The sequence below is a fragment of the Aptenodytes patagonicus genome, chromosome 5, assembly GCF_965638725.1.
Source record: "Aptenodytes patagonicus chromosome 5, bAptPat1.pri.cur, whole genome shotgun sequence".
NCBI lineage: Eukaryota > Metazoa > Chordata > Aves > Sphenisciformes > Spheniscidae > Aptenodytes > Aptenodytes patagonicus.
The window spans coordinates 23,940,457-23,963,657 of NC_134953.1; the positions used below are offsets into that span (position 1 = coordinate 23,940,457).

The 23,201-nt window shown below is 38.8% G+C and overlaps 1 protein-coding gene across 10 annotated transcripts in view; it reads right to left on the minus strand.

Moving 5' to 3' along the window:
* ABLIM1 (actin binding LIM protein 1) overlaps positions 1-13,095 on the minus strand; it is a 167,151-nt gene extending 154,056 nt beyond the window's left edge. For 4 of the 10 annotated variants that reach the window (XM_076339083.1, XM_076339082.1, XM_076339080.1 and 1 more), the window contains exon 1: positions 12,967-13,092. In XM_076339083.1, coding sequence (XP_076195198.1) covers positions 12,967-13,006 — 40 coding nt within the window. In that variant the 5' untranslated portion in view covers positions 13,007-13,092. Of the gene's footprint in view, positions 1-12,966 lie in introns of all 10 variants that reach the window. The other 6 variants (XM_076339084.1, XM_076339079.1, XM_076339087.1 and 3 more) reach the window with 5 other exon arrangements.
* Between the last annotated feature and the right edge of the window lie 10,106 nt (positions 13,096-23,201).

Genomic DNA, 23,201 nt, shown 5'->3' on the forward strand with positions numbered 1-23,201 from the left:
GGAGACGGCTGGATGCACTCTAACACAAGCATCTCTCAGCTTAGTATAAGAGTATCATTTGTCGCTGGATAATCGGTGAAGGATGTTGACACCTGACAACAGCAGTGCCAACTATCCAGGCTCACCAACACGTCAAGGTGGACTTTGCCCTTTGAGGTATGCGAGGCAAAAACACACATTGCCCTGATATTAACTCTGCTGCAGAAGTTAATCTTCAGAAAGCAGAAAGGTGAGCTCTGCAGTAACTTTTTAAACTGTTGCAACATTTGCTATAGCTTGGCTGCCTAAATCCTAGAATTTCTTCTAGCTTGTCCTTCATTGGAGTTTGAATGCACTGGTTTAAGACTGACTCGCAGTTTTCTGTTGTAGCCATGGTGACTCCAACCGTCCCGCTATATTCATCTAGACAGTTTTTACACCAGCTATTGCAGTAAGTACTAAACTAGCGTGACCTGCTGTGTAGCAGTAGTCAGAAGAAACTGCAGTCTTCTCCCACATAATCAAACACCGCATAAGCTGTATAAAGCCTCTATTGATTCCTTCAACTTGCAGTTTGCCCAGAAGAGCTGCAACCAAGTGATACAGGTGAAAGGGCAGAGCAAAGGCACAAGAGGCTGAACCCACCTTCACCCATGCAGGGATCTGTTCCGGCACTTGGCAGGCATGATTTCTGCAGGTAAAGCAACTCCAGCGTTAGCTTGGGAGGCAGCAGAGATCAGTGCCTTTTTTCCACAGTACTTCTACTACAGAAGCAGTCAGCCTGTGACTGCTGTAGAAGGGTCCAATGTTATTTCAAATTGTGAAGTGCAATCCAGTCTCCTTCCGCCACCAAGACACATGGGATTGGTGGGGGACCATGGGAACAGCTCAGTTTAGACTAGCATTTTGTGACCCTAACGTGTCACTGTCGAAGCATCCTGCTTAATTAAAAATAAGGTCCTCCTTCCTCTGAGAGAGACTACTCTAATGTTGCCCCTTTCCAGCCCTGGCTATTGCTGTCATTGTCTGATAACTACAACCTCAAAGACCACATACTAGCTGCTGCTTATAACACAAAGCAATATGATTTTTTGTTAGTGTTTTTTAAGTACAGGGTATGTCTTTAAGAGCCTCCCTCCTGTTAATATGTAATATAAGAGGACAAGAAGTAGAAGTGAGCAAAACAAGACCAGGAAGCATCACAGTGGCTTCCTGAGTCAGACGAAGGGCTGTTCGGAGCAGTTGGCTCCGAGGGTCAGATCCTTTTGTTCAAGTTAAAGGACAAGGCCTGAGACAGCCTTGTACAACACACTGTTACCAAGCATTGGGATTCAGCCTTAGCCAGAATCAAAAAGACAGCGGCAATCTCCTACCACTTAAGTCAAGCACTCGATTAAGTGGAAAAGATTGATTTCTAATATTCTTGCTGAAGAGAAAAGAAAAAGGCAGAAAACACAAGGGCACAACCCTGTCCTTATGTTTCTTGAAACACATTCTCAGGAATCCAGGGTGCCCAACCCAGAAGTAGTGTTGAGGAAATTTCCTCAGTATCTGCCAAGTAGCAAAATATTTTTAAATCACTGCCAATTCAAAGCCTTGCCTAATCCGAGTATTCACTGCTGGGGGCTCGAGCCTTTACAGAGCACAGTTTGAGGTATGGGCACTTTCCAGACCAACAGTTTTCACAAGGGACTGGATATGAGACAGGAATTAAGCAGACTAGCTACTTTAAATACTTTATCTCATTACCAACTTCATAAATATTTTATTTATAAATATGTTCAGCTGTCTCAGGACCATTTCCTACTCAATCCCCTCTGAATTCACCAAACCAATTGGCTGCCCAGATGATAAAAATATATGTATGTTTCATATACAACCAAGAATAGAGGCTTCTGTACTAATGCTACTAGAACAGAAGTAACAAAAGCATTTGACTGCAATCCACAAATAAATTGCACAACAGAATAGCAGGCACTGAATAATAGCAAAAATTAGACACCAAGGGCTAAAATCATAGTTGAAGAAATATCTCTCCATCCTCCCAAGCAACACTGAGGATTAAACTGGCCCTTCAGCTAAATAAAATACAGAAATGTGTAGTGCACTAATGCTGTCTTTAATTTCTTCTGCCATCAGAATTAAACTTCCTGCAAAGACTTTATTCTTGTATTGAAAGCAACAAAAACCCCAACCAAAAAAACAAGAAATTGAAGTCAGTCATACTAGTTTAGCAAAACCTAGCTGCAAAGAAAAATCAAAATCAAAACACAGAAAACAAGGTAAAACAAAATGAAATTTTCCTTTGCCCTCATTCCGCTTCAGAGGGTAACTCATTTATTGCACAGGTAGATAGCCCCAAATAATGTTTCGTGCCATCTGTCCAAGGCAACAGGATTATCTTCTTCTCCCATGTAATAATTCTCAGATATTGAGAGTAAGGGGGGGGGGGGGGGCAGGGGAAGGGCCTTCGCATAAATGAAAAATGAGCAAGCACTATGTCTATTTATACCAAGAAATATCATTATCCAAGCAATAAAGTAACTAAAACAGCAAGAGAGAACAACAAATCATTCTAACATTCAAGTTCACACACACACACAAAAAGAAACAAAAGCTTTGTGGCAGAATTACTCCATACGTGCAGCTTTTTCACTTTTGACACACACAACTTACTTACTCAAGACTGCAGGCTAACGTACAAAACACTCAGTTATTTACTGTGAACTTGAGGAAACACTTCATCCACATAACAGGAAACCAAAAAATCCACATGCACACCTTTAATTTCTTTACCTAAATGTCCAAAACAGGCAGTCATCTTTTGGGCATACTGACACAAGCCATTCTCACTGTAGGGTTCCTCACCAAGGACCTGTTCACTCATTGCTTCAGAAGGAGCTGCTTTTCCCTGCAAAGTCAACCAACTACTGCTTGCTTGAGACTGATAAGGCAACAGAGCTTCCTCTTCCACTTTATCTCCATTAATAATTCAGGTACTACATAAAATTTGCTGAGCTTTAAAAACCGGCAGTGCAAAGCTACTTTGTGGCTTTTGAAGTAATCATGTTTTAGTCCTTAAAAAGTATCTCAGCTTATTACATTCCAATAGTTTACAGAAAATATTTTCTAATTGCAACAAAATCCATTCTCTTGCTGCACAAGGGGAAATATTGTTGAGATTATGCTCTGATCAGTGAGACATTTAAAATATTCATCCAGCTCAAACGCAGAAACAGAATTACCACCACTACTGAAACGCGTTATAACATACTCCAGCAAGCAGACATATCCACTGCTATAAGAGCACCACTAGTTCATCACATATTACCATGCATCACTTCTCAATGCTATATATCTTCTGGGGACTAAAAACAAAAAAAAGAGCCCAGGTACTAACATCATCATATTTTCTGGTACTTTCTAGCACAATCTATTTCAGAAGAACTAAGGCACCACGGCCAGGAGCAACAGGAAGAGGGTATTTTCTCAGCTCACTCACTGGAGCATGAAGCCCATCTAATCTTGTTGTTATCTTGGCTGAGAAGAAAATACATGAGAACTGACTCAGCAGTCCTGCTCCGGGCCAACTGCAGTGGCCACACATACCTGTCTCTGTTCTGCTCTTCAGAGACAAAGGCAGATCACTATCAGATTAACTAGGGGAGAAAAAGCATAAGAAAATCCACTACAAATCACACAATCAATAACACCTACTTAGCTAAATACTTGCAGAATGGCTTTGGCTATACTCTCTTGACTCAGGTGACTGTTACCAGTAAAGAATGGGTGTTCTTCATAAACAAATATGCTCCTTGTCCACCACACTTGTTTCTTCTCCATTCACTTAACGCTTGCTGCTTCCTCACTAAGATCATATCCACTCATGAAAAAATATTTAGTAGAGATCATATAATGACCGCTGGTGTCCATATTAAGCACTGTTACTACTAAGTAGACACTTTAAAAAGAGAACTGTGCTAGTACATCTAGATGTAAATTTTACTCACAACAGATTGAAAAGCCTAGTTATTAATATTTAATATTACTTCAACAATTTATTGCCTATAAAAGCATAAGATGTATTTAAAAAAGAACTCGGGGGCATTGGCATCTTTTATTGTGCTAAAGGCCATGAAGGATCCAGATAGATATGAATTTTACAGTCCGCAGGTCTCTATCAAGTTAGTTTACTGGTTTCAACCCATACAAGATTCTATAAGGTAAGCTATACTACTGCCTATGGCAGGAGGAATATAAAGAGCACAACACAGGACATCTTTATACTGCCAAAAAAAGGGTGGGTTACTGAAAAGGGCTAGCTCAGGTTAAAGTGATATCAAATGTAAAATGATTTGTGTTACAACTCAGCTGAGCAACCCAATTAAGCACGAGTTTCCCATATAGGCTTGTTATTCAGCTGCCAAGTCAAGATTTTTTTCTTCACTGCTATGATAACTGACATTTAACTAATCATTAGCCAAACGCCATCCAAAGCACCTGTTTTTGCAGCACACACATGCACAACACAGTACTGAAGAACTGTTACGAAGTCTGTGAATGTCTCTTTGAAAGGATAGTAGCAAGTTCAAGTCCGAATTGGATGAAGCTACATTTGTATCATCTTACACTGCATCAAACATTAACTCTTTGAAAACCCATCTGGGGATCTCCTGAGGTGGCGCACTGCAAATTGGATCTCAGTTTTATACATTAACAGCAAGATTTGCATGCAGAAACTATTTTGTTAAACTAATTCAGAAATAAGAAAGCAAATGTTATTTTACATATTGATTTCTTCTTGGTGTTCATTCCAAAATAGACATGAAACGTCACTTTGCCCTTTATTCTTCTGTTACGATTTGCAACCAAAAAAACCCACAACTACATTTCTATCTCAGACTTAACTAAGGCCACATGGTGACAATTTCCTTTCCCAACTGATGACATTTGCAAAATCTTTCAGCTGAATTAAAGCATTGTGCTCAGCTTCCTGTTATCAACTACGTATGATAACTTTCATGGCACATGAGCCTTTGATAACAAAAGACCAGCTTTGCAGTGCATTGTAAAGCTGGACAGGCAGCATAACAAGCTCTTGGGAATGCTTTTCCCTTTGCTGTACATTCAGAAATTGAATCTGACTCACTTCCCTAAACCCCAGCATCCACCAAGTTTATTCTTCAGTGAAGCAGTGCACATAAAGATTAAACAAAAATATCTAAACAAAACGCTTGAGATTACATCTAATCATCTTTTTCTTGGACAAGAGAGCAACACCAGCCATTTACCGTCATGTGCAATTATTAGCTGGGCTGAAATAGTACACAGAAAAATCAATCACCAAATCAAATATTTAAATGATGTTAGGGAAAAAAAAAAAAACCCAATAATGTCAGTTAGCAAAGTGCTGTCTACTACCTCTGGAAGCCGTAAAACATTCCTTTCAAGCATCAGGTACTGGCCACTGTCAGGGATCAGATACACATCCACTGGAAATGAAAGAATGGTTTAAATCAATTTCATAACTACATCGTTTCTATATTGGATAATCCACTTCCACTAAGAATACTGCAAATAAATAAACGTGAATTGTTTTCAAAAAGCATCTATTAAGCTTATCTAAAAGCAAGAAACAAAACTATCTGTAGAACTTCAAATTCAGTAACATAAAACAAAATACTAACTCCTTCTACATTACTGTTCTGTGAAACTTGGGGGAAAAAAAAAACCACCAACAACTTTCACTTTCCTTGTAATTCCCAAACTCACCAACTGAAACATTTTTAAAATCTACCAAAAGATTTCTCAAACGATTTTTCTACCTTCTGCAGGGAACTGGTATCTGTGAAGGTTACCCAGTTCCATTTTAAATATTCTTTCTTCTACCAGGTTTAAAGCTAAAGCGGAGACAGACAACTAAATCCCCAACCTGTGATACAAAACGGGCAATGTCTTTAGAGGCAGAAAGCTGAATATTCGTATCTTCAGAACTGGACCTCGATCTGCCAAAGGAACCAAACCAGGTGCCTTTACCATTCCCTTTCTGTCATTTGATCCTCACACAAAATGAATTCTGCAATCAATTCTGGCTATAGCTGTCCTTCAACAAAACAAAACAAAAGATTACATTTACTGACTCTTGAAGTGTCCATGCTTTCTAACACCTATGCCTAAAGGCATTTTTTCACCGAGGTCTCAGTTCCATTTAGCACTGTGCATTGTTGACAGCTGGCTACTGCCACTACCCAGAAATGCAGTGCAATTTCTGTGGCACTGCACCTGCAATGCTGATTTATTTTCCTGTTAATGACCAAAGGCCTCAGGTATGATGCTACACTAAGACAAGTGCTAGTGAAGAATATCACCAACATCCAGATGAATTACTGCCATATCCAGAACAGCCTATGGAGATCCTATTCTACTCTATTTAAACAAGCAGCAAAACTATTTGCTGAAATCCATTTTTAGCATTTAATGCCATCACAGCTACCAAAGTATCTGCTTCCATAATCAATTATTCAAATTATTAATAAATAGTGCGATAAATAGGAAGAAAGTAAGACTGAAGGGCTGGAATGCTAACCTGGGATTTGAGACACATGCAGCCTCTGCTCTCCCACAGACTTGCTGTTTGTCCCTGAGCCATTCCCTTAATCTCTTTCACTGCGTTTCCCCATATCACTTTCCGCCCTCACAAGGGATTTGTAACAATAGGTACATTAAAGACTGAAGTTTTCAGATTCTATGATAATGGGAAATATGGAAGTACCACAGATAATAACACTAGGGAGTAACTGGTCAGCATTAAAAAAAGAGGTCATGTAAAGCATAGCTGAGTGCTTCTCCTTGATCTTAATTACCTTCCAACTTCATTACCATATTTCTTAATGATTTTCCAATAGATTGCAGCCCTTATTTAACACTAAAAATGCTAATTTCCCCTGGAGAATCATGTTACCAGATAAGGCAAACATAACTAATTCTGCACATCTTCTCTGACCTGAAAATTCCATTTTTAGCTATTGTGCCCCAAACAAGCAAAATCACTGTTACTCTGGTTGCTGTGACTAGAGGAGTGCACAGTTATCAGGTTATGACAAAAGGCATGATTCAACCAAAGGCTATTTATCTTACTTTATCAATTCCAATGTTTATTTCAGACTAGTCATGGAAAAAAAAATCTCTGTCCTCGACTATTTTCAGACACAAAATAACAGTGTGTGCATTAACGGATCCGTCTATTGCATTATTACAAGATGAGGTGGCTCAGCATTTTATTTCCTGGCAGCACAAGGCTAATCTATTGATCTATAATGTCAAGAACACTGCACCATGTATTCTTACAGCAAACCCAATCCTTGTTACTTACACGTAAGAAAAAATCAACTGCAATTGCTGACAACTGATGCAATTTTGTAGGTAGTATATAGCGAGAGCTATATGAAATATAAAAACTGCTGCACCCCCAAGACTCTATACGACTGAACAACTGACTCAACAACACAATTCAAGTGCTTGCCTACCTCAAAGCTTATAAATAATCCCATGACTTCCGTGGGGCCACGCACTATGCTTGAAGTTAAAGAGATGCCTAAGCAACTCTAGGGAATAATTAGCAAAAAGGATCCTGGCAGAAGCTGGCAGTTCTTCAGATATTCAGTAGGAAACTGTTTTTTTTTCTACTCCTCAGCAATGTTTAGGTATCTTTTATTTAAACAGATATTTGAGAAGCAAGTAAGCACTATGGAAAAACATTTAAAATTTTTAATTTTCTTCTACTTACTTGTGGTCATTACTATGTAACAGTTCAGCCTGTAATAGCCTGTAAAGAACAACTTAAAGAACAACCACCAAAATAAATAAAAAAATCAAAACTAAATTATATTAGCTAGAGGCTCCAAGAGCTAGAGATCATTTATTAAAACAGCTCCCCATTGTGTTTCATATTCATTTTGCTTTTCCAGACAATCACAAAGGTAGCTTCAAGTGAGCAAAGACTTTCAAGATAAATGAAATTCCTTTAATCAGACTTTTTTCTTTACTTTTCCTTTCTTGAACTTTCACATTTTTCTTCCACCTGAGAGAAGAAACTCTTTGTAACATTCTCTTCACAATGTAGACTTCCTAGTAACTGAGACAGAAATAAGTTGGGAAGCAAAGAGATCAAAGTTGAAAGCTCAGTGTTCTTTCAATCCTCATATTTATTTCTTGTACCTTTATAAAGAGCTATGTGTTACAAAGCATGACATCAAAGAAAGCACCACTCCTCTTGTTATGTATTAAAATAAACTGGATATTATTATACTCTCTCTTCTGACAAGTCACATGATTACAGAAATATACACAGCAACTTTACTCAAACGTTGAACAAAAAATTATATTAGAAGAAAGTCTTCTCTAGGTCACTGCAGGACCTCCTGAACATCTTAGTTTAACTTTCCCCATTCTCTCCTAACAGTGGATCTTCCACTCTAGATGTAGAACCAGCACACATGATCATAAGAATTAAGTATTTCTCTTGCCACATCAAACTCTGAAGGTCTCCAACATCATAGCCATTCTTGGAGCATGGTATAACTCTAAAAGGATAACTTTGGCAGTCATACTGCCCTCTCCTAGCTTCAGTGAGGCCCTAAAAGAGATTCCTGCTTCATACTATGAGGACTAATTTAAGTACCTACCAGAAGCCAGTACAAACTTTTTGTCAATGTCCGTCAAAACTAAGAATAGGAGGTTACCTTTCTATATAGTGGAAAGTATGGCACTGCTACAGGATGCCAGAAATGACATCAGATCAGTTCATCCACTGCCAACATTCCTACTAAGTGCAGCTTTAAATATGCTGTGTTGGCTAATCTTTGTTTTGTAATTAAATAAATCCTACAGCACGGTTGAACCCTTCCACTTGTGGTCAGCACTATCTTCTGGTTAAATGAGCTGCACGCACACACACAAGTGATCAAGAGCCATGTTAAAAACTAAGAAACTGTCAGTTAAGCAAAATTATGACTCTATGAGCAGCTCACTTCTCACACCGGGATCACATTCTGTACAGGAAAAAATGAGGCCTGGACACATCTGAAAAATACACTGATGGGGCAGACGAAAGACTCGGAATTTAGTTCAATTTATTCATGAGAGGAAATTACATATAACGTACCATATAACTACTGGTATTTGATAAACTGAGGTTTTGGTCCTCCTGGGTATCCCATGGTTTCATTTTGCTTGTTTTTTCTTGATAGTTAAGAGGAATCTACTCAAATAAGCTCTGTAATCTGGCACCAACAGGAAAAGCAACAGAGAAACACATCAAACTTCCAAAGCTGACAGGACATTAAAAAGGAGAAGCATGTCCTTGACTTGACAACAAGTACAGCTGGGTTTGTTCTTTACCAGTGCCACTCAACACAGAACAGGCCTTATCTTATGATATTTCCCTGACGTACAACGTTGTGAAGCTGTGCCTATCAAAGCCTATGAGAGTTATTCAAAAATAGTACTAAATCAAGAGTCTTGATCCTGCAGTGGAAGTGGAGGGCATTTGGCATCCAGCAAGCTACAATTTTGGAATAGAAGGTAGGAAATAAGGTCTTACAATACTTGAAAAATCGTTCCAGCGGTATCATAAACTATAGGAATGGTGAATGAGTCAAATGGAATCACTACAAAGAATCTAAGACCACTACGTCGACTGCTTGATTGATATTTACCATATTATATTTGCAACGGTTTACAGCAGTAAATTCTTCAGCAAGAATTTCTTGATCTTATCCTGCCACTGCCTGACCAAATGCCATCTATTGAGGTTATTTGGTTTTGCCAGTTAAAGTCATATGTGTCGTGGGCTACTAACAAAAGTAGTTTTTCCAGCAGGTGAACTTTGAACAAAAGTGTGGGGTTTTAATTATTTTTAAATAAACTAACTAAAAAGTAATGTAAAGTCGAGATGGCCCTGGCCATCTTTGAGAGAGAATCTGCTGCTACATTCTTAGTCATCATCACAGAGTCTCTATACTTCCTGGTACTTAAAATACATTAAATGTTGCATCTAGACAGTTACTCCACAATGGGAGGTCTGACTCTTCAGTTTATGTAGAGTGCAAACAACTATTACTAGTACATACTAGGAGGTTTGTTTGTTTGGAGGTTTTTAAGTATAAACACTCCCTCAGTCTAAAGCAAAGCTTAGTTTTCTTTTATTTGTGTTGACATTACCACTGTGGTACTTGTTTCATACACAGATTTACCACTGACACAAATCAATGACCAAAAAAAAAAAAAAAAAAAATCTATTTTCCATGCAGTTCAGCTTCAACATCCCTTCTGGTATTAACACTCTCTACGCATCTTCAATTTTTTGGTAGGAGTTTTGCCCTGATATGATTTAGGAATAGTTCTGCAATTAACAACAACAACAATTAAAGAAAGTAGGCAAGCCAGCCAACCTGTCAGGCTGTGCTAATAAAAATTGATTGATGAACCTCTTCTAGCAGCACTGAGCAATATTTTCAGATGAATCCGTTAAAACAGGTGCTGACCACCACAGGATTTATCAGTAGAGAACCTTATGTTATAAACATATGTTGTGCAAATTTTCAGACTGAAACTAGTTGGCAGCTTCCAGTTATTTCCTTTTTAACTATGAATGAATTACAAGATAATGCATTATTTTGTAGTGGTTTTCTGATTGTTTTGTTATTGAGTTTTTTCCCCACATTTACGCTTTCTTTGGAATCCAAACCTTCCCAGTACTTTTCCTAGAATCAATTAATTGATTCTGAAGAAGTAAAAAATTTCAGTTCTCCAGCTGCTTACTGGATTATCATCAGAATAAGGTCAGGCCTTCCAACTCAAAACAGACAGCTGACAAAAAGAATCAGTGGATCATTTTTCTAGAATGTGAAAGCCAGCACGTGAAACTGATTAAAAACGAAAGTAAAACAAAAGAATCTGCTTTCATTACTCACTTTAATGAAATGACAAACAATTATCCCCAAAAGTATCTCTCTATATATTAGATTTCAAAAGGTCTAGACTCTCAACCTCTTCCTAACGCTAGGGAAGAGAAAGCGCAAACACTACAGAGTAGCAGGGAGAAGTAATCAATCTTCTCTCCTGTGCTTTATCAGTGTGGCAGTCAGGAGTAGGACCAAACAGTGAGAAGAGACTTCCATATCCACACAAGAGGTCACCTGCGCTAGCCAAAGCAAGCAGAGGTATAAGCAAGACCTCCCCAATTCTCAGTATATCTGGTCAGGAATGGAGAACCAGGTATTCAGCCTAACCTCACTATAACGAATCCCCACGGGACTTGGACAAATGTTCATTTGATCAGTACGTTCACATAATGATATGGTAGTTTCCCACATCACAACAATATAGAAACAGCTGATTTTAACCAAATGCTATTGTATTGTACTTCTGTGGAGATTAATTTATATTAATGTAATAAATCCCAAATAGTATTTTAAAAATAAAATAGTAAAGAAATAAGGAGAGAAAAAGAAGTCATTTTGCACACCTAATTCAGCACACATTGAGAGAAACAACAGAAATAGAACTGTTACATCTAGTTCAACATTAGGTTAAGTGTTCGGCCTACAAAGACTAATTAGCAACGGCAAAAAATTTTTTTGTTGTTACAAACAGTTGGTAGAAAGTTTGGGTTGTGGGGGTTTTTTTTTAGGTAAAGTGATATTTTTCATAAAGAGATGTACACACTTCGTATGTCTACCTGCGCATTTTTTAAGCTCCAGACCCATAAAGATAGATGATATCTGTGAGACATTATTTTTAAGAGACAAATATTGGATTAGACAATGCAAAGAAAAAACAAGACTTTACTTCTTCCAGCTCTAACCCCTGAGGCCAAATGGGTACCCCAAGGGTTTATTTATCTGTCCAAGCATAACAGAGAAAGACTACCCACACCTGAGTTACCAAGAAAGCTAAATATATCTTTTTATACTTATGCCTCTTCCCCCGCCTTTTTCTAAGATTGTGGTATAAAACAAGAGAAATGTTTACTAAGCAAACTAAGATTTGCATGCCTCTTGGATGCAAAGAGCATCCACGTTGTATCACTTTGTTGTAACTTACCACCAAAACTGTGCTGAATGCGCTTTTGGTATTCAGAAGCAAAGTGCTTTGACTCTTATCCCCTAGTAACTCCTTACAGGTTGCTACACGCTGGCATTCTGTACTGCATAGTCATACCTGCAGCACCTTTGAACAAGGAAAAAGTACTGCTCACCAGCAACAGCTGCTCAACATCCTGCTGCCTGTCTCTCTGTGCAAAAGCAAACAGAAGTGACTGACGGTTGCAGGACAGCCAAGAACTTGTAGGTGTCCTCAGTCAGTAAGTCACAGATTGCACAACGACGTTTCCTCAGGTTAAATGCCAAAGAAAACTGCCCTCAACAGCACCCTAAGACAGATCAGTTATCAGCTTTTCATTCAAAGCATTAATTAACAATACTTTGAACGTTTATGCCACCTTCTGTTACAAAACTCTAAAACCTCTTTATACAGAACCTACCCCACAGCAATAGCATGCTGTCATCATCTTTACCTAGAAGACAGAGAAACCACAAAACAGACCAGGGAAGTACCTCTCACAAAAATACACATGGAGTCAGAGCTGGATAACAAGCCTGTTTAATTCCACCAAGTTGTGCTCTGCTCCTTATATTAAAATATCCAGTCCAGGGGAAAAACCCCTGGATGCATGCACACACTGTTCAGCCATGTAACAAAGTCCACTGTTCAAAGTCCATAAAATACACCAGATCGGGAAGGTGTTTAACTGTCAAATCAGTAAAGAAAAACAAACTAAAATAAAGAAATTGCTCTATCAACAGACGTCCCAATTTCAGTCCAACAGAACTTCCTCAGTAAATCTAAGAACTAATGTCCTGTGGATGGCTCAACCTACATAATTTATCAGAGATTTACATAGCAGAGCTGTAACCCAGGACAAACCTTTGCTGTTTGCAGAGCTCTGATGTATTTCTAGTTCCATTTGTGCTCTCAAGCAGTAATGTTTCTGGACCTCAAAAGCTACAGTCTTTCAGAGCATAGGTGACAAGCTGGAAGAACAACCGAGATCCTTCAGAGGTGGCTCGCTCTATGGCTTTACTCCTAGAATTTCCTGGGTTGAACAGTACTAAAGGGAGTGGCCTGAGCAAAATAGGTGTGTCTGTGTTCCCAAACAGTTTAAAGGAAGAGTTAATATTTTCCTCCAGATATTCCATTAGTCATCAGGACCGCAGTATGTTGTCTTTCAAACAGTGACATGTTCCAATGTATTGACCATCTCAAAGCAGCTAGTATCATTGATAACTTTCTTTTCCATACAAAAGGATCCTAACCAGCCTCAAAGGTTGACTGCAAACAGACTTGATTTTGCCCTGAGACTGTTTTCTTTCTATTTTATGCTGCATCTCACCTCCACTCCACTGCTTCGCTTTTATGGCCATATTGCACCTAAACAAGAGTAAGAGCCTGTGGAAGGTGGGGATCAAAGAAACACTGTTACCACTTTCCACACTCCCACACACAGGAAGGAAAGCCAAAGTCCCAGGCGTCTTGCCTAGGTTCCCACAACACCCCACCAGGATAGAGGCAATAAGGCTGACTGTAAGTGTAGACTTCCAGGCATTTCCTTCTACGCAGTTGTACATATCCAGAGACAAACTGTTCCATGAGCAGCTGAATTAATGAATCTTTTTTTTTTTCCTGACAGATTTGCGTCCAACATCCTCAACACCCATTGGGTTTGCCCTACCTCCATGTAACATCCTCTTGGCAGTACCATTCCCAGAAATACTTTCAGTTCCTTTCCATTTGTCTGCTTTCCCAGTTCCTCTCCATGTCCTTTAAATCCATCTACAGAACCCCTAAGCTGTCTTCCTGAACTGCTTCAATATCTTCAATTTCCACCCATACCTCCTAAACCTCACACTCTCTTCTTTCACTCTCTCCTCTTTCTCCTGTACCCCAACTACTGGTTAGTATCTTTAAGTTGTTTCCCTGAAAGGAGGAGAGAGGGAAGACTGACAGAGCAGTTGTATAACCCCCATGTCCTAGGAAATGAGAATGAAAAGCAGCCAAACACAAGGTGCAGAAGCTGACAACTTGCAACCCAAATCCCTCTCTAGAACACACTTACTGTACTCTGTATATTATTATGGACTGAGAGATGCTGCTGTAACAAGAATCCCATCTTATCCCTAAGATTTCACTTTAGACAACAAAAAAACGCTATTTCTCCTATAAACATGTATGAAAAGATTCCAGAAACATACAAAAACTTTTGGGTGTGGGAACTGCTAAACTGCTAAATCCAACCAAATTTTGGCCAACTACTTTTAATTCACTGCTTCAAACACTAAATCCTGAATTTCCTGAACTCTTGACTTCATTCTTCCCCACAATGAATTGTCATTTTCTCAGCCAGCTTGTTAAAAATACACACTCATGCAGATGCACAGACAAATGTAAACACAGGCACAGAATCTGGTCTCTCTACCTTTATTCTCAGTCTGGCATTCTCCTCCTCTGGCTTTATACATTTTATTTGCTGCCAAATTAAGTGGAGTGCAGGACAGGGCGTTCACTCCGTTTGGACTTTAACATGCCTGACTGAAAATGATTAGATCATCAGAAACACTGCTTTCTCTCCGCCCCCATTCTTCTTTTTAATAATCAAAGCACTCCACACTTTAATTACCATTACTACCACTCTGATGTGGTAAGCAGATACAATTATTCCTGTTCTACAGACAGAAAAATTAAAGCACTATATTCCCAGGAAGTGTTGACCACTAGCATTTATTTATTTTATTTACTCTGCTCCTAGATACAACTGTGTATTGTGTATCTGTCTCAGATAAAATGGTGAAGAGGAGCTCTATGGGTTCAGAAATAAGTTCTTCCGTCCTCATTAAGAGACAAGTTCCTGAAGTATGCCAGTGTGACTTCCGCAGTTAACCACATTTATATCTTTTTTGTTTAGGTGAAGAGGTGAAAGAGAAGGAAGATGAGAATGATTCAATATACATCTACATATTGCACAAGTCATCACGCTCACACTAGCTATGTATTATTAGATGCTATATTTAAGACACATATAAACTTAAGTCTTCTATATGGCTATGTATGTACATACACATCACCCCTGTAATACAATTGATTATATGCTGATTTTCATTTATGTTAAATTAACTGACCATACCTAGTAGTTTTGTACACCATGTGAGAAGTGATCACTTCTCACACATTGTACTAGTCCCAAATCTCATCTCAGGAATTCCTGTACGTTTCCTAATGCGAAGGTCTAGCCTCCAGAAACTCTGGAGAATTTGAAATCTGCCAGTGTGCTGTCATAAACATTGTATGTTGTTCCCATGAAAAAAACCACGCAAATCTTGCCAAGTGATAAGACTTTGAAATACTGCAGTCTACTATGCTCAGCAGAGAGATGTTTTTGTTGGCTGTTAAAGCTCAGCAGAGACTTGCTGGCTATTAGTTCTCCGGCAATTTCATCGGATTTAGCTTATTCCACCCTACACAGTCCTCAGGCCTACTGTAATTCCTACAAAGTGACTGAGAATAATCTATCCCTGTGCTGCAAGGGATATGCAGAACTACACTGGTGCCAGAAAAACAGAAAGACAACAGTGTTCTCCATGACTCCATTACACAGACCAACAATATGACATTTCCTACATTTAAGAGTTCATTTCTGTGCTTTTCATTTTCTTTTAATGCCTTTTGTTTCCTCCAGACTTCATGTAACCCAAACAGAAGCACCCACATTTACAAACTACCTACTGTCAGAAAACCTGCTAATCAAGAATGTTATCGGCTACTCCAGACAGCCACGGATTCATGAGGCAGTACATTCCTGTTGTGTCTAGTGGGAGAAACGCAAGGCATCACAATTTCTCCTTCAAGTTTTAAAAGCAGTTCTTCCTAGACAATATTAGACCATATTAGCTCAGCCTGCTCCCTGGAAGATTTTATCCCTGTTGAGATATTCTTTCCATACTACAGATGAAGAAAACACCAGGCAAATTAAGTGATCTGTCCAGGACCACAAAACTATGCCCAGCTTAGAAACTGAGTCTAGGTCTCGTGAATCTCAAACCAATGGTCTAGCCATTACACCTTCTGTTTAAAGAAAATTATTTATTTAAAACAAAACAAAACCACAGAAGAAAAAAAAAGACAGAGACTTTAAAGGAGACCAATAAGCTCTTATCAGAGGAAATTAACTTACCCTGTTCCTTCATAGCTTATCTCCTTATTTCTTCTCACTCCAAGTCCCACATAATAGAAAATGCCCTTACACAGCTCCTGTGGATGCCACAGCCTTTTCACCAGAGCTGGTTCATAAGGGACAGCAGCAGAACCATGAGATCACAGGAGGAAAATTACAAGCAGACTCTTCCTTGTTACTTCAGCAAACAATTTCCCTCACCTCCCAATCTAGGCTGAGACTCCTGATTGCTAGTAATTCTTCTTCTCAGTTACAGCTTCCAGTGGTGACTCCTCCAGAATTTTTTCCCCATCCTGTGAAATTATTGCACCACTGTCAATGCCTCGTCTCACAGCAGAAACAAATTTACAGTAACTTCCTCAGAGATTGCGCACAGCAATTATTTTCAAGTGTAACTGCTTAGAACTAAGTGTTATGCCATGTATTCTGTGCTCCAGAATATGAAACTTTATAGACATATAAAGTGTACCCAGGCAAACACTCCTTTCTTGTGCATTGCTAATTGCATCTCAATTATAGCATTTTACATGTATTTATGCACCTTTCATCCTAGGGTATCCCAGAGCATTTTGTAAACTGTCACACGGTTTTAAAAGGAACTACTTTTTAATACAGAACTACCAGTACCCAGACATCTCTAGAATCCAGTGCAGCAGCCTGTAGACAAATTCATTATGAGAGAGATTTGGGCCAACGGGAGAATACTGAATCTCTGTAGTTAGATAAAGACCTTCCCTCCCCCTTCAGACATAATTTGAAATTCTGGCATATCCATTTCATTTGATGATCTCAATGTATTAAAAACATTAATTAACTTGCACAGTATTTTAATTAGGTAAGGCATAAATAAAGATCTAAAACCTGCAATGCCTCTGCTAGTAGTCAAGAGGAAGTGCTTAAGGGAAAAAGCATATGAACCAGGGCAAATATTGAGAGATACTTCTAGATTCTCTCTCACATTGCAGCAAAATGGTGGTTTAGCCAGAGACTGCATCCAGATTAGTGTTTAATAGCTACCGATGCACCTATTCTCTATTTTTTTTCTAATTCTTTTGGAATACCTCCCTCCTTTTCATTGCTTTATACTCTGAAGTAGTGAGCTCCATCCTGTATTCCAGTGCAATACAAAGAAACACTTCCAAAATAGCTTTTTTTGCTTTTAAGCCTGTCACCTGCTCATTTGATCAGGTTGAGGCCAAAAGTCTTACAACCTCAGGAAAAAATAAAATAAAATAAAATAAAATAAAATAAAATAAAGAATCATTCTCTACATGCTTTCTCTGCACAAAGATTTTAGAATATTTTATCGTGTCTCTCAACACCACTCAGTTTTACAGGTAAACAAACATAGAAGCCAAATTTTTCCAACAAAATAATCTGAAACAAGACTTTACATCTGCAAGAATACAAGCTGTTTATTTTTAGTTGTCTAATTTTAGGCAGCTAGTTTTAAAAATTCCACCCATACAGACGCTAAGTTATTTTCTGAGGTCACACATTGAGCTAGTGACAGCCCTGATGAAAAAGCCCAGGCATCCTTGTCCTTACAGTCTTTATCAGAAGGCAAAGAGAAGGAGTAAACTGCATGGTCCCAAGCATATCCATGCAGGAAGGAAGGAGGCTGAGTCAATTCTACTGGGATTTCAATGTACGCTTGAAAAAATGCAAATATTTCAGTTGTGATACACTCAGCTTTAAATAGTTTTTAAGACTAAAATGGCAGTCTCCCATACACTTCATTTAAAGATTTACTTAACAACTTTGTCTTTCCTTAAGCTAAGCTAAGTGTTTGCAAAGCTACAATAACATGCAACCTCCCTCTGCTTTTCCACACTCAAAGGTAGCTTGGGAACTTGCTGATACTGATTGCTTTCCCCTGACTTGGCTTTTAATTCAGGCGCCAGGCAACGGATCACAAATGGATAACATGAAGATAAAACATTTGGCAGACACTTGACTGTCATATGCTTTCTGTTGCCAAGAAACAAAATAGGACCTATTAAAATCATCTCATTAATTAACTTTTCTATAATTCTATTTTTTATTGGCATCTTGTTGGTTAAGCAAATGCTTTTTTTTTCAGAAGGACAGTGTGTTAAGCTTAAGGAATGGCTTTTAGTACCATCAGAGGCTGGCATTTAACAGATCTTTACAATAAATAACTTTGGGCCAGATCATCAGCTAGTTATGGTTGATTTTGCTCCCTGATACAAAAAAAAAAAAAAAAAAAAATCTGTTTGAGAAAGATGATGTTAGTGGAGGGATCAGTTTACATCAGCTGACAATCTGAATCCTAATTTCTTGCCATCTTTTTTCCTTCAACTTTGGGGAGTTACTGAATGATGTACTACAGTACTGAAATCCTTATCTGTTGTTTCAGTCAGTGCCTTTAAAAAAATTACTACAGATTTTTTTTAATGGTCATATTTTTGATACAAGTTGGTTGCAACTGTGATCCACTTGCCAAACAACTCTCAAGGAAAAGAAAAATATTTACATTCTGTCAATGGCAGAATAATATTTACATCCTTGATTTTTTCAAGGAGGACTCTTAACCCTCAAAGGAGTCAGCTAAGACCTAAATGAAAGGCTAAAGGATTAATTCACAATGAATAATAGCTGTAAAGATTGTCAGAAAGCAATAAATTGGTCTCTACTACACTAAAATAAAGCCTAGGCCTGTAAGCACTGTACATGAAAGAAAACTTACTGATGCTTACGCATGCATCTTGCACATGTGAATGTTTGCTACAGCAAGCTAAAACAGACCAGAAATGCAAAAGACTACTTCCAGTGTATGTCATTGCAAGCACAACAGCATTTTTTTAAAAAAGAAGACAGTTTAAACAGTGCCTCCATTTTTCCTGTCCACTTTTTTTCTTTAATGTCAGTGAAAACCTTTTCTTATGTTCTGAGTATTGTTCAGAGTGAGGCAGAATTCTGTTTATGCTCTGCAAAGAGACACAGAAAAACAGGGAAGTAAAAACAATTTTCTCTATAAAAACCTGCGTGAAAATGTAGAAGTTACTAGCCCACAGCATAAACAGTGATAGGCAGAAGTCAATATTGCAAATGTTCTTCTTCAGCCTTAACACAAGCGGCATTATCTGTGTCAGGATTTTTAGTACAATACACCACACCTGACTGTCAGCTCAAGAACTCCTCAGTCTGTGACATGATACACCAGGACGTGAGCAATAGTCAGTAACACGGGTTCCCGAGACCGTGCCCATTCTCAGCAGCCGGCTTCCCACATGACCTGGTGGGAGTCTTCAACATGGAAGTTTATTTAATTTACCAGTGTCTTTGTGATATTATATCCTTTGCAAGAATGAAAAGAATATGCTAATGCAATCTCTAAAGTGAAGACGTCACTGTTCTTTTTTGTAAGAAATTTAGGTGTAGCACTGAGCAGAAAAATATCATACCCAGATGGAAGGAATGGATGCAACTTTCCAGTTGTCGTGGTTTAACCCCAGCCAGCAACTAAGCACCACACAGCCGCTCGCTCACTCCCCCCCAGTGGGATGGGGGAGAGAATCAGAAAGGTAAAAGTGAGAAAACTCGTGGGTTGAGATAAAGGCAGTTTAATAGGGAAAGCAAAAGCCACGCACACAAGCAAAGCAACATAAGGAATTAATTCACCACTTCCCATCGGCAGGCAGGTGTTCAGCCATCCCCAGGAACACAGGGCTCCATCGCGCGTAACGGTTACTTGGGAAGACAAAACGCCGTAACTCTGAACGTCCCACCCTTCCTTCATCTTTCCCCAGCTTTATATGCTGAGCATGACGTCACATGCTATGGAATATCCCTTTGGTCAGTTGGGGTCAGCTGTCCCAGCCGTGTCCCCTCCCAACTTCTTGTGCACCCCCAGCCTGCTCGCTGGTGGGGTGGGGTGAGAAGCAGAAAAGGCCTTGACTCTGTGTAAGCACTGCTCAGCAGGAACTAAAACATCCCTGTATTATCAACACTGTTTCCAGCACAAATCCAAAACATAGCCCCATACTAGCTACTATGAAGAAAATTAACTACCCTAGCCAAAACCAGCACACCAGTGTATCATGTTCAGCTGTCGGCAATCACAAGCCACCACACAACTCCTTACAGAACCTGATCAAGTTCCAACTTAAAACATGTAACATTTACAAGTTCCACTGGAAGGCTGGTGTGGGGATTAACTTTCTTATAGCTCCTATACTAAATTTGTTAATGGGATGTTCATAAACTTTTTTCTTGTGACAACATCATCCATTAGTTAAAATGGCTCTTCTCCCTTCACAAGTGTCATACACTTTTGGATGTATGTCCTGACAGGTACATTTTCTCTTTTGTTAGGCTGAAGCAACACATCCTTGTTTAGAGATCTACCTACCACCATCCTGTCATCAAACAAGGCATCAACATTCCTCTCTACCGTCATTCTCCCCTGGTAAACTCCTGCTGTACAGCAAAAATCCTTCTTCTTAGTCCCCAAGCACACAAAGGTCTCTTACTTAGTAAAACTGAATTTCAACCTATTTCTATGATTTGCCCTAAACCCCCCCGTACAATACGCTAATCCCCACTTGACACTGAATATGCCTCCCAAATGTGTCAGCAGTACACTTCATTAGCAGACCCCTATGTTTCTCTCGTCCATCTTACAACTCATGTATGAACTGTAATCTCTTCCACCTTAATTAGTAATTTCTCAAGAACAAATATTCAAGCTTATGAATTTGTCCATATTTCATTTGCCCTGTTTTATATTACCATGTAAAAAAAAGACCCCTTATCAGTCACTCTTGCACTAAGCTGTTCTGGTGGCTCGAGTTGAGTCAAAAGCATTTTGTATCCAGGGTAAAACAAAAAAATGGTTAAGGTCTATCCTTAAGAATTTCTTCAAATGAGTGTTCAATTCAGCTGACATCCTCTACATTTCCAGAATAACCACAGCATTGTTTCAGGAGAAAACAAGAAGTGTAGCCATTTTCATTTTTATTTCAATAATGCCTACAGGCTTCTATAGAGGGTAAGACACTACTGGGCTAAGATCTGTAAAAAACATACTAACATTCCTCTGCTAATTAAAATCTGAACAGGTGAGATAACCACTGGACGGGAGACAAAATTAGGACACAGAAAGAAAGGAATTAATTAGTCTAAATTTGCACATCACAGATCAGTAGCAAAGCCAGACAGAGAACCTAATCTTAGAACACTCTAGGCAGGAACCCACAAGACAGTTTTTCAGTTTTGTTTGTTTGTTTGTTTTAAGTACAGATGTGCCTGATGGGAATATTAAAAATGGGAACAAATGAACAATATAGCTCAACTAAAAAAATAATTGTCTATGATAATTGTTGCTTAGATAAATCACCAATATAGCTGAAGACCAAGGCTCAAAAATCTGCTAGGAGGGGCAAATGTGAAACAGTTAAAGACTTTTATAGTCATCCATGTGCTTTAAGTATTGAGCACAGTTGATAGGCAAGAATACTGGAAGAATTCAAATGATGCCTTATAACTCCTTTTTTTTTTTTTGCTGCAAGGCAATTTTCATCACAGCCTATTGGAATATATTAAAAATTCTTTCATTAAAATTTTATTACCACTGAAATTACTACACACAAGATGTGACTCTAGACCAAGAAAATTTCTTTCTCATCACAGTGATCAAAGCAAGGTGATACAGAAACCTAAACAAAGGGGTTTTTTTACAACCTTAAATTCAACACCTGTCTAGTCAATAGCCTCACTGGAAATATCAGGATGTTAACCACTAGTGAATCTGAGTAAATAATATTTGGCGGGGTTTGTTGTTGTTGTTCTTATTTTGTTATAGTAAGCAGAGAAAACTGAAAGTACTAGCATAACAGACCTCAGGAGTATCTGCAGTCAGTTTACCTAACAAATAAGCAGTAAAAAAAGTTAAACAGTTAGAAACATGCAGAATTAAAATTGATAGCAGGATTAAAATTGATAGCAGGATTAAAATTGATAGAGGTTGTTAAGTCAAAAGAAAGGGAGATTTATTCTTCTTTTAACTCACATTCACATGCTCTTATACCTGCATGTTTTCTTTAGAAGTAGGACAATGGCATTTGCTTCTAGTTCAAATGCGTAAGGGATGCCTTGCAGAATCAGCGGTTCTATTTATTTATTTATTTATTATCTGTGTTTCAAAGGACAGAAAATGAGAACCATGTCCACTGCTACCCGCCATATCTAACCAGTAGTTCCACATCGCTATTCCTATTACTCAGTGCCCCACGCATTATAAACCACACACTAGGAGCACAGAGAGCTCATCTGACTACAACTCCTTTCTCCGTTCTGCCCAAATTTTCTGCTAGAGTAAGCAGAATTCTGGCCAGGACTTACATGTGGGACAAGAAACCAAAGATATGGAAATTCACACTGACTATCAAGCATTTGTCAGGTCATTCACCATCAGGAGGACAGAGTGTAAAAGGAAGAGCCCTGACAAGCAAGAGCAATGCTTGGGGGATGGAGGAGGAGATCATTGCTTATGTGAATGCTGAAACTCTTCCAGTGTCAGATTCTACCTTATGGCTAGTGCTTTATTTTACAAGCAACCCACTGATATCCTTACTCTCCCTTAAGATATGCGTAAGGATGAAAAGATTTCAGCCTAAAACAGTATAGCCTGTGCCTACCAACTGCAGACCGCAGTGTGAGGATTGGATTGCTGAAGGCCAGGAGCCCCTACATTCAGCAGCCTACTGCCATCAGAATCCCAGAGTCTTAAAAGAGAATCACAGAATAAATCAGGCTGGAAGGGACCTCTGGAGATCTCTAGTTCAACCTTCTGCCCAAAGCAGGGCTACTTTCAAAACCAGATCAAGTTGCTCAGGGCCTTTTCCCATCAACTTCTGAAAATCTCCAGAGATTGCACAACCTCTCTGGGAAATCTTATCAAGGGCTCAGA